Source organism: Phyllobates terribilis, unplaced genomic scaffold (genome assembly GCF_046119375.1).
Source record: "Phyllobates terribilis strain yellow unplaced genomic scaffold, ASM4611937v1 Scaffold_4__5_contigs__length_816908805, whole genome shotgun sequence".
Classification (NCBI taxonomy): Eukaryota; Metazoa; Chordata; class Amphibia; order Anura; family Dendrobatidae; genus Phyllobates; species Phyllobates terribilis.
The window spans coordinates 720,245,546-720,257,758 of NW_027362764.1; the positions used below are offsets into that span (position 1 = coordinate 720,245,546).

The 12,213-nt window shown below is 39.8% G+C and overlaps 1 protein-coding gene across 1 annotated transcript in view; it reads left to right on the forward strand.

Moving 5' to 3' along the window:
- Positions 1-12,213, forward strand: part of ZFPM2 (zinc finger protein, FOG family member 2) — a 588,691-nt gene that overhangs the window by 351,421 nt on the left and 225,057 nt on the right. The window contains exon 5 of the mRNA XM_073679761.1: positions 156-267. Within this exon, the coding sequence (XP_073535862.1) occupies positions 156-267 (112 nt within the window). The remainder of the gene's footprint in view (positions 1-155; positions 268-12,213) is intronic.

The window sequence follows — 12,213 nt, forward strand, 5'->3', positions numbered from 1 at the left end:
GAGAGGCAGGGGAACGCTTTTATCCCTTCTTATTGTTTAAAGGAGATGACGCTGAGAATGTAGAGAACGTCTTGAGTTGGGAAAAATATGAATCTTAATATTCTCGATTTTTGATTATTTCTGCTAATTGCTGCTTATTTTATTCTTTTCGACAGAAGACAAAGGCGCCCGTTCCTCTGGTGCTGACTGACGGTCCCAAATGGTTGTTGGATGTGACCTGGCAAGGGGTTGAGGATAGCAAGAACAACTGCATTGTGTACAACAAAGGTAAAAATTGGGTGATCTTATGTTAATATTAGTGACATTGTTTTTCGGATTTCTGAAAATGCCATTAATTAGCAATTGGAGAGATATAGCCTCCTACCGGTGGGTAGCGGTGCTGTGAACTTAGGCTACATTCACACATCCATGTGACACGTCCTTGATCATTGACCCATAGAGTTTCATGAACCACACACACTTCAGTTTTAAAAACTGGTCCATGTCTTGTCTACGGTCCCTGAGACTAAGAGAGCATTCTATTCTGATCAGATTTTTTGGATTTTTGCGGCCATTAAAGACCCATTAGGCCTCATTCAGACATTAGTTTATGGCGTACGAGTGATTTTTGTGGCCATTAAAGTTTATAAGGATCCTTTAGGCTTCGTTCAGACATCAGTTTATCGCGTACGAGTGTTATCCGGTGCTTTCCCAGGATAGCACTCGTACCTACAATAGTGAATGGGGTCATTCACTTGTCCATGATTTTTCATAGACTGAATGATGTCCAATTTTGATCCGAGTGTGGGATCAGAATCGACAACGCAAGTCTATGGGTCCATGAAAAAAATCGTGATGGCATCCGAGTGCGGTCTGATTTTCACGGTCTGTTATATAGGAAAAGAATCAAATTTTTTTTTTTCACATACAAGAAAAGATATCACAAGGACCAAGCTCTGCCCAAAAATCATGGATAACACTCTCGGAAATGAAAAAAAAACTGACGTGTTAATGAGGCATTAGACTTAGATAAAACTGGGAAGACAGACTTTATACATCAGTTTTGCATCTGAGTTTCATCCATTTTTAAATTATATATTGTTAAGACCTAATTCAGACATACGAGAAAAACAGACCGGTTATTTTAATCAGACTATGGTCAGAGTTTCATTAGTTTTTCTCGAACGTGAAGAAACAAAAAAGAAAAGTTTCTCCAACTTCTCCTACGTGACTGTGAAAATTAGACTGCGCTCAGATGTCACCCGAGTGCTGTTCAATTTTTTCAAGGACCTTGAATGCTCGATTCTGATCAAAATTGGACATGTCTCTGCGATTTTGCATAGGCCGCTCGGTGCTTGGAAAATCACGGATATGTGAATGGCGCCATAGATAGGTAGGAGTGCTATCCGTGAAAAACTGATGTCTGAATGTGGCCTAAGAGTCAATGGATAAAAGAAGTCCGAGCAGTCTACCTGCTCCAGTGAAAAAAAAAAGGAACGAGAAGAAAACTGATCAATTAGGATGATACCGGAGGAAAAGTCAGTCCGTTTTTCGCGGTTGGAACACATGGATATGTGAACCTAGCCTTGGGTGTTGAGCTCCCTCCATAGAATTACTCCCAATGCTCTTGTTCCAATATATAGTTTCCATGGATCCACTTATTTAATAAATTAGTTCTAGTTGGTCCATTGAGGGGCGCTCTGGCCAGTAGTGACTCCGGAAAAGTGTTCTAGAACTCAGTGACGTCAGGTTTTTGTACGGGTCGCAGCGCAAGGAAAAGTGAAGTGATCCATATAACATGGAGTTTTAGGACAGAGGCACAAACATAGATCTGTTTCGCCAGATGAAGAGATTTTCTCACTGGTCATTGGGGATTTTTTTAGATTCATACCGTTTTTTCAGGAAGCGTTTTCAGCAGACGCCTTATCATCAGAGGCAGGATTACACTGACTGATAACACCTCTATACATAGCTGATAACACAGGATCCACCAATCACAATAGGCGATGTCACAGCTGACCCTGCACTCCTTCCCTTCGCAATGACCCTTACTGAGGCTCATTAAACTCTTCAATACGAAAGATAGGGTCTGGATCCGAACATTGTGGTTAAGGTACAAGTGGATTTCCTGAAATAATAGGAAGTTAAAGTCTAAAAAAGCCCTAGTGGCCAGTATGTAAATTACAAGATTTATTTATTTATTTTTAATAGAGATGCAAAATGTAAAAAAATGCAAAAAAAGGCATTTAATTAATAGGGCATTTTCTGATGACACATTCCCTTTAAGCGTTTCTGGGATTCCAATAACTGTTGGAATTGGGATCCACAGGTCCATTGTGCTTATTTTTCTTGAATTTGGTTAAAAACTACATTTTGCACTCAAAAATTGGATATATTTTAATGGCCTTGACACGACAACCATTGGGTGGTCACACATAGATATACATAGCATAAGCATCTCCCAACAGGGTATCTCTAAATATTTTTTTTTTAAAAGCTCTTCATCTGGCGAAACAGATCTATGTTGGATCAAGAGAAAAAGTCAGGAAGGACACATCTGTACCTATCCAGTCTAGTATGTTAACATTATGTGTGTCATTTGGGCAACATTGTATTTTGGGGTAAAATTACTGTTGTTAAATGACTTCATAGCAATGTGTGCAAATATATATAGAGATTATTTCATCTTCACTAACAATTTGCGTCCAGTATAATTCAAAGCAATGATAGGTGTTTTATGGGCATGTAGGTCATAGGAAGCTGAATAAAATGACACCTTCATATCTGCAATCCGATGTCTTATTTCAGAGAAATCAATATTTTTCTTACATGTAAATGAGTTGTTAAGATCTATGGGCCGGACATAGATCTCCCCGAGAATCTGAAAACAAGCACTTATTTTTAATGAAAGATTTACATCAACTTTTTCAACAAGTAATTTGTATTTCAAAAGCTGTTTTCCCAAATGGTCCCTGAAACATCTTAGTTTTTTTCTTAGATTTAAGACCCTGTTCTGCCTTCTTATCGAAGTATATCTTCAAAATCCTGGTGAAGACCCCCTTATAGGGTTGAAACGTAAATCAAAGTCAAGTTTGTTCCTCATTTCTAGTGTTGAGTGAATTTGTTCGGCATTTCAAATTCGTGTTCGGGGTTCCAACTTGTTCGCGCCAAAAAATCGAGCGGAGTTGATTTTTTGGCGCGAACAAGTCGGAACCCCGAACACGAATTTGAAATGCCGAACAAATTCACTCAACACTACTCATTTCCATGTGTTGGTTTTACCCGGTACCTATTGTAGATGCCTCTTTCTTTAGATACAGATTGAATCAGGTATGATTTGTCTACGGGTCTGTCACTCTTTTCGATAACCTGTTTGCAGAAGACTTCCCTGTACTATTGGGTTTTGTCATTTCAAACAGTTGCTAATTGTAGTTACACTTTCAGCAGCGGTCTCAAACAATTGCTCCTTGTCAGGTAAGAGCTTTGCAAAGGCTGCCTGGCCATGATAGCCTCATCCAGTATAAAGTGTGTGCATATTAATGCCAGCTCTCAGAATACATAAAACAGACATTGGTAGAGAAGTCCAGGGGTGCAGTCATATGAAATGGAATCTGTATGCATTTTATATCAGTGATAGTGTTGCTCTAGAAGACCAATTAGCTGAAAGGGTTAATGAGAACCTCTTGTACAAATCAATTACAGAATATTTTTTTTTCCATACTTTCAATTTAGAAATTAAATTAGATGTGGATAAAAAGTCTTTTTTGTGGGCTTCCTCTCCAAAATACTAAGCAGATTCTACCTGAATGCACTAGAGAAAACGAGGGCCAGGAATCTTGTATTTTAAAATGCCTCATTTTTTCTTAGGGTCTTTTTGTAAAAAAAAGAAAAAATATATAATTTTTCCATGTAGTATACCTTTTTTCTTGTGGTCTCATATAGAGGAAAGCACAGTAAAATGGGCACTCTTGGCTTGGGTCAGCTCAATGGAGCCATGACGATACGTTTATTATGTATGCTGGGAGCTTTTTCTAGTGGAAATGCTAAATATTAAGCTTAGATAATATAAACCCTCTATCATTCTTGAATCTCTTTTTAAAATAAAGCGGACCCTTTCTGTAACCCTATAATTAGATGCTATTGTCAGAGTTAGTTGTAATTAGCCACAAATTTCATGTAGCATTACATGCCAGACATTCAAATAAATGGCTGACCCTGTGGTACATGGTGGTCTACCAGTCTGAGAGATACTATGGTTATCAAGAGACGATCCAAAGCCTTTCTCCATGACTTAGACAACCTCATTTTGTGCCTAGAAGAGAAAAGGCTACGAGATGAAGGTATTCTGGTTTTGATGGCCCATGTTGTCCACCTCAAGATCAAGGGCTAATCCAAAAACTTACTCCAAGACTTCACTAGACAACCTCATTTTGTGCCAAGAAGATAATAGGCTACAAGATAAAGGCATTCTGGTTTCGATAGCCCATGTTGTCCACTTCAAGATCAAGGGGTAATCCAAAAACTTACTCCAAGACTTCACTAGACAACCTCATTTTATGCCAAGAAGATAATAGGCTACAAGATGAAGGCATTCTGGTTTTGAAGGCCCATGTTGCCCACCTCAAGATCAAGGCATGATCCAAAAACTCACTCTATTACTTCATTAGACAGCTTAATTTTGTGCTCCTAGAAGATAATGGGCTACAAGATGAAGGCATTTTGATGGCCCATGTTGCCCACCTCAAGATCAAGGCGTGAGCCAAAAACTTTCTCCATGGCTTCATTAAACAACCTGATTTTGTGCCTAAAAGAGAAAAGACTAGAAGATGAAGACTTTCTGGTTTTAATGGTCCATGTTGCCCACCTCAAGATCAAGGGGTGATCCAAAAGCTCACGCCATGGCTTCATTAGACAACCTGATTTTGTGCCTAGAAGAGAATAGGCTACGAGAAGAAGGCATTCTGGTTTTGATGGCCTATATTGCCAACCTCAAGATGACTTCAAAACTGTAAATAGAAATATAAAGTGACCACAGCCAATATTCTGATAGGTTAACGGAGACATCACCATATGAGGAAAGACATAATAAGGAGCACACAAGTCTCTTATGGTAATGCTGCCTATTGTTAACCAAGACAACTCTTAGTTGTGCCTGGAAGAGACTTTGATGATCTCTTTGTAGATTTTACAGAACATATTAAAATTTTACACATTATATTGTAGGTTCCCAAACATAGGCGCATACTGAGATGAAATATGTTGTTTTTTTTGCCAAGGCAACCTACTGACTATAATAAAGAAGAAGAAAAAAAATTATGAAGCCCAAGAACTTAAGCAAACAGGCATTCATATCAAGTTATTTACATCCGAAACATTAATCGCAACATCAAAGACTTTAAAAAAAAAAACTTCCTCGAAACAATTACAAGTTGTTCTTTTAATCATTACATTTTACACACTCAGAAGTAGATTTCTTTGTAACCTTCACAAGCCTTTGAAAGCACCAAATGAAATATTAAATATATAAATACACAGCATCAATTTGCATTTAAATAATGTATGTCAGGTTCTGTAAAACATAACATTTGTTGTCTAGGAACGTGCACATTTGAGAAAAGGCTGTCTGCTGGGAGCTATCTACGTTCAGATCAGATGCTATGGCATGGTGCATCCCCTTCAATGCTCTCTGCTCTAAGTTGACCTCACATGAAAAAAAACAGGGCTTATTATTCATGGAGTGTAAGTTAACCCTATATTCACTCACAATGGAAACCGGTGCCGCCTTCCGGAAGATTACTGGTTGCCCTCCATCCCTGAAGAGGTCTAGAAGAGCTTTTCTTATCTGAATATCAATCATGATGGCTCAAAATATTCAAGGAGATCAAGGCAGCTATCATCAAAGAATTATCAATTGTCTAGTACCTTGATTCCTGACAGGGTAAATAATACCTATTTTTATGAATCTGTTCTATGAACCATTAGGTATACTCCTAATGATAACCAATAACTGGGTTTCCTGACATTCATTTATCATGCAAATGTGCCTTTTCTTTCCTTTTCTCTTGACTCAACATGTCCAAATCATAATCGCATCCATTTAGTACCTAATAGAGATTATTGAGGCTTTTGAAATTCGAATTTGCAAGGTTCAACAAATTTTTCCCAAAATTCGATTTACTGTGAATTGATTCTCTGAATCACAACACTGCAAAGTCTCCAAATGCCCTGAAAATATGTGTGCAACACTTTGAGGTTTCCTTTGACTGAATTCAACCCCTTTCCCGAAATCACAGGATAAGAAAAGCTAGGTAGGTCTAAAAAGCCAGCCCATGCGGCGATTTGCTGTGTTGTTTTTTAATTTATCGATGTAAAATTTGACTAATAAGATAGTTGTGCAAAAAAAAAATGCATTTGTTAGCGATACACACACTTTGAGAGGTAAACAGTCACAGGTAAATGTTTATGGAAATTTCTTTTGAATTTTTAAAAAAAACAATCATTCCCAAGCACACTGCCTCTGACCAACACTGTTTATAGATTTTTTTAAAACTATTGTGCTGCCTTGCTATTGCTTTCTAGTGTTCAAAGAATGAAAAAGTATAAAAGTGTAATTGTAATTCAAATGCAGCAGGACAGATGCCAACTGCACCATATGACTGATAAATTACACTATGTCTGGCTCTGCTGCTGGCACTTCTCCTCCCTCTCCCTCTCTCTTTATCCCTCCCACTGTCAATTGAATCTCTGTATTATTCACAGACTACTCTCTCTCTTCAGTGTTGCAGTTGTATGACACATTACTGTCTGGAGTATTTGCCCAATGCTTTAGTGCTTTCTATTTCTATCTGAGCTGTGTGCTCTGACCTAGACTCACTATCCTAAATCACCCTAAAATGGCTACTGCATTTCCTGTCTCGGCTTTTATACAGGCAATGATAGTCCATCCTGATTTACTACACTAGACCATGTGATGTAATAGCTGCAAGGCTTTATGGGGAAGCCTGTGTGGTCACGTAGGAGGTCATGTCAGCCATTTGTGGCTGACGTAATCTTCTACAATGTGTAAAATGGAAATGTGGATTTTTTTGGTGATTTGCGAGAATCAAATAACAGATTGTTCAAATTCACCAGGTCATGGGAATTTTATAAAATTTGCCACAAATTCAATTTGCATTGAATTGATTTGCTTATTTCTAGCCCCTATCTCTTGTTAGCCTGCTAAATATAAAGTAATTAAAAAAGGAAGGGATTTAGTTTATTTTTGCATTCTATAACCATGGTCTGCATAGGAGCTGTGTACACAAAATAGAAGTAGATTTTTTAATCAAAAATACTTCCAAAGCTTTTTCTATTCTTTTGTTGTATTTTTAATATGGATTGAAACCGTGACATTTTTTTTGTAAAGTTGTAAAAACATGTAATTGTTCTGGTATTTGAGCTCAAATGTGACCTGGGATCACAGAATATTTGTGACTGCTGTGGATTCAAGCTCAGTGTTACTAGTCTTTCACATAATTTTGTTTTCTGAAATATGCAAAAATGTCCATGACCATAAAATCATCTCCCTGTTGTCACTTCTACTGCCTTGTATCTTTGTGGATTTATTAGTTTCAGTTAATTGACAAGCTTAATATTGGTGTAATGTGCAAAAAATCAGACTTTATGTCCATCTCAGATCCACTAATGGGAATAAATGAATATGTTACATGAAACAAGGAGAATGTTTTATTCAAAAGTTATCAGAATTCAGAAAATAAATGATAACAATCTAAAAAAAATTGACAGAAACTTTCATAATATAGAAAGAAATGGGGTTTACAGTTAAACTGAGCATGTCAGCACAAAATGACTGTTCAAACCAAACACAGACAGTCGGTATAGCTTTAGCTTGGTTGAGCAGTTTGGTGTATAGGGGTACCTATTATTGGTGCAGGTGTTTTATTACACTCGGGCCCTGGAGCCTAAGAATCCCAAAAAAGTCCCTTTGGCCCATATGGAAAGACCAGTAATATTAAAGACTTGCAATAATTGGGGACCCCCATTGGATCTTTTGCATTGGATCCCATGAGCTTCAAGTTACACCACTGTTAGTACATCTTCCCACCTACTAGGTGTCCATCTGACTCCACCCTCCACTTGTTCCCATAATGTCAGAGCTGTCAATCAAAGAAGACGGTGGTGGAGATAAATAAAAGACAAGTAGGTGGGAAGGGGCACAAAACTGCTCGACCATGCCAGGGGCGCACTGAGCTCTGTGTTCAGCTTAAACAGTCATTTTGTGCTGCTGCATAGCAAGGGGTATCTAGAGGGACATGTGTGCTATGCACTGCAAGCATGAGTGGATGCCAACCATATCATACCTGGCCAATGTATTTGGATACAGTGCTAGGGTACTGGAATGATTCTTTGCCCTGGGTGGCAGAAAGCCTAGATATGAATTATAGGCAGGTTGCTGAATTAGTTAAACATGACCACCCTATCCTGTAATGACCAAATTCCTTAGATCTCTGGAAAGAAGGTCCTTTGTAATTGTACCGCTACACTAAAATCTACTCTCTCTTAGATACCAGGTCACGAGAAACATCTGAGCAGATATTCAAGTAATATACCACAATTCAAAAACAAAGTATGAACGTAAACTGAGCTATCATCACTACAACTATATAAAAGCATGCTACAAAAGAAAAGTTAATTTGCTTTTTGGTTGACATTAATATTATAATATAGGATTTGGAAGCATTTTTATAAGCAGGACTGGACAACATGCTGAAAAAAATAGCTTGCTTCACAATTTGTTCCATTAAAATAACGGGCACCATAATGAAAACCATACAGACCCATTTTTTTCTAATGCGTCTTTCTAACACCATTTACATCTGTTGGTTGTGTACAGTATCCATATTCTGCATTCATTTCATGACTCTGTTCCTAGAGAAAACACAGTTTTGAATGGAGTCTTATATTTATATTTGTTTTTACAGCGCTGTTATATTACACTGCGCTGTACAGACATCATCATCACTGTCCACATTGGGGCTCATAATCTAATTCCCTATCAGTATGTCTTTTGAAGCATGTGAGGAAACTGGTGAACCAGAAGGAAACCCACGCACGGGGAGAACATACAAACTCCTTGCAGATCTCTTGATGGGAACTGGAGAACCCAGAGTAAACGCCAGCAAGCACAGGAAGAACATACAAACTCCTTGCAGATCCTTTGGTGGGAACTGGAGAACCTTGAGGAAACCCACGCAAACACGGGGAGAACATAACAACTCCTTACAGATCTCTTGGTGGGAACTGGAGAACCTGGAGGAAACCCACGCAAACAAGGGGAGAACATACAAACTCCTTGTAGATTTCTTTGTGGGAACTGGAGAACCCGGAGGAAACTCACGCAGGCACAGGAAGAACATACAAATTCCTTGCAGATCCTTTGGCGGAAACTGGAGAACCCGGAGGAAACCCACAAAAACACAGAGGAGCATACAATCTCCTTGCATATCTCTTGGTGGGAACTGGAGAACTCAGAGGAAACACACACAAGCAAGGGGAGAACATACAAACTTCTTGCAGATCTCTTGGTGGGAACTGGAGAACCCGGAGGACACCCACGCAAGCACAGGAAGAACATACTAACTCTTTGTAGATCCTTTGGTGGGAACTGGAGAACCCAGAGGAAACCCACAAAAACACGGGAGAGCATACAATGTCCTTGCATATCTCTTGGTGGTAACTGGAGAACCCAGAGGAAACCCACGCAAGCACGGGAAAAACATACAAACTCCTGGCACATTCTTTGGTGGGATTTGAACCTCGACCCCAGCGCTGCAAGGCTACAGTTCTTACCATGCTGCCCATCCTTATCCCAATCCTTGTTGGATAGCTTGGTGGCATGACCCTACAGCAATTTCTCAATTTTCTCCAGACAGTCCATTACACATGGGGTCGGTCTAGTTAGAACCAGTGGTGGTGCTATAGTTGGTGTATAGATAGCAGTGGTATGATAGGTGCCTAAAGGGGTCCAAACAATGATAGAATATGGCACATTAAAAATAGGGGATCATCTTAAAGATTTTACATTGGGATGCAGAAGCCTCAAGACTAAACCTGACCCCTTTTATACCAGCGGCAGCAACTACATTCCTTGCCATGGGCGTACCCACCGTGGGGCAGGGGGGGGCAGCTGCCTCCCCCCTAGAAGCAGGGCCGCACGCCGCACACCAGGGCCGGCGTCAGCACCCGGTGCACCCGGGCAAATGTCAGGGCCCAGAGCAGGCGGGGGGGCCCCTCACCATCAGTGCCCGCTCCCCCCCGCTTGCTCAGGGCCCCGGCACCCGGCACAATACTTACCTCTCAACGTGCCTCCGCAGCAGGTCCTGCATCCTCCGCGGCTGCTGCTCTGTGACGTCTCAGGTCAGAGGGCGCGGTGACGTCTTTACACCGCGCTCTCTCCTGAGCAGTCACAGCACAGAGCGGGATGAGGCCGGCGACGCTGAGGAGTCCGGAGCAGCGGCAGCAGGTGAGACGTGAGGTGAGTATTTGATTTTTTTTTTTGCCCCCCCTAGTTTTGATCCTGGGTGCGCCCATGTTCCTTGCCTCTATGATACGTCCGCCCATGGCTGTAAATAGACAACAATGATATTTTATATATAATCCTTGTGAAATATATAGATGAAGAGTAATATATTCTGCCAATATTTCCGGGGTCACAACATTGCATTGTTATTGAATAAAAGACGTGTTTGAGCAAAGCAATGTAATTATCTCGTCTTCCTCATTACATGTATGGTTACCTGCGTTTAGAGGCATTATTAAAACAGGGTGTCGGGACAAATATTTAGCAATGGGAATTATACATTCATAAGACGATTAAGTTAGCTAGTTAAGAAATTCCAATATTGCTTTTTAAATGACTTCAGGATATGGTAGGTACTAAGGTTATTATCTGTTATCAGGAATAGAGCGGAATTGTACGACTGGATAATAACTAAACAACTGACACAATGTAAAATTACATTATCAGTGTGTTAAAACAAAATTGCGCCCTAAAGGAGTGTACATGCCAGCTCAGAGCTGCAATGTAATTATGCTTAACTCTGATAATTAAAATACAGCGGAGATCAACAGAATCATTTTCATTAAGAAAATTATTAATGATGGTGGTATAACGGTAATTGATTGCAGAGCACCACAGGATAACACTACGCTGTAAAAACCAACATGTTTCCCAGATGTCTGAGGCCATTCGATTATGTGATAGGTGATGACTCAAATTGAATAGTGGCAGTAATCCGTGGACATGACATAGGCTTCAAAGAGATCCAAAATTCCAGACCTCATCGCCAATGGATAGTAATTGGCAGGCAATCTATGGAGGGGGAAGGGAAGATGTTGTATAAAGAGTCGGTATTAGTAGTCCGTAGTCATAGTGTTCGCATGATGGTGTAGCATAATATATTTATTTTATTTATCATGTTTTATTATTTCTTTATCTCTCATTCAGTCTGGAATGAATTTTATGCTTTTATCAATTGGCCCCACAAAGACTTGACCTGGGACTTTATATACTCGCAAGATTGCTGCTAGTATCAAAACTATGAATTAACACATGTGGAATTATATACTTAACAAAAAAGTGTAAAACAACTGAAAATATGTCTTATATTCTAGGTTCTTCAAAGTAGCCACCTTTTGCTTTGTTGACTGCTTTGCACACTCTTGGCATTCTCTTGATGAGCTTCAAGAGGTAGTCACCGGAAATGGTTTTCACTTCACAGGTGTGCCCTGTCAGGTTTAGTAAGTGGGATTTCTTGCCTTATAAATGGGGTTGGGACCATCAGTTGTGTGGTGCAGAAGTCTGGTGGATACACAGCTCATAGTCCTACTGAATAGACTGTTAGAATTTGTATTATGGCAAGAAAAAAGCAGCTAAGTAAATAAAAACGAGTGGCCATCATTACTTTAAGAAATGAAGGTCAGTCAGTCCGAAAAATTGGGTAAACTTTGAAAGTGTCCCCAAGTGCAGTTGCAAAACCCATCAAGCGCTACAAATAAACTGGCTCACATGAGGACCGCCCCAGGAAAGGAAGACCAAGAGTCACCTCTGCTTCTGAGGATAAATTTATCCGAGTCACCAGCCTCAGAAATCGCAGGTTATTAGCAGCTCAGATTAGAGACCAGGTCAATGCCACACAGAGTTCTAGCAGCAGACACATCTCTTCAACAACTGTT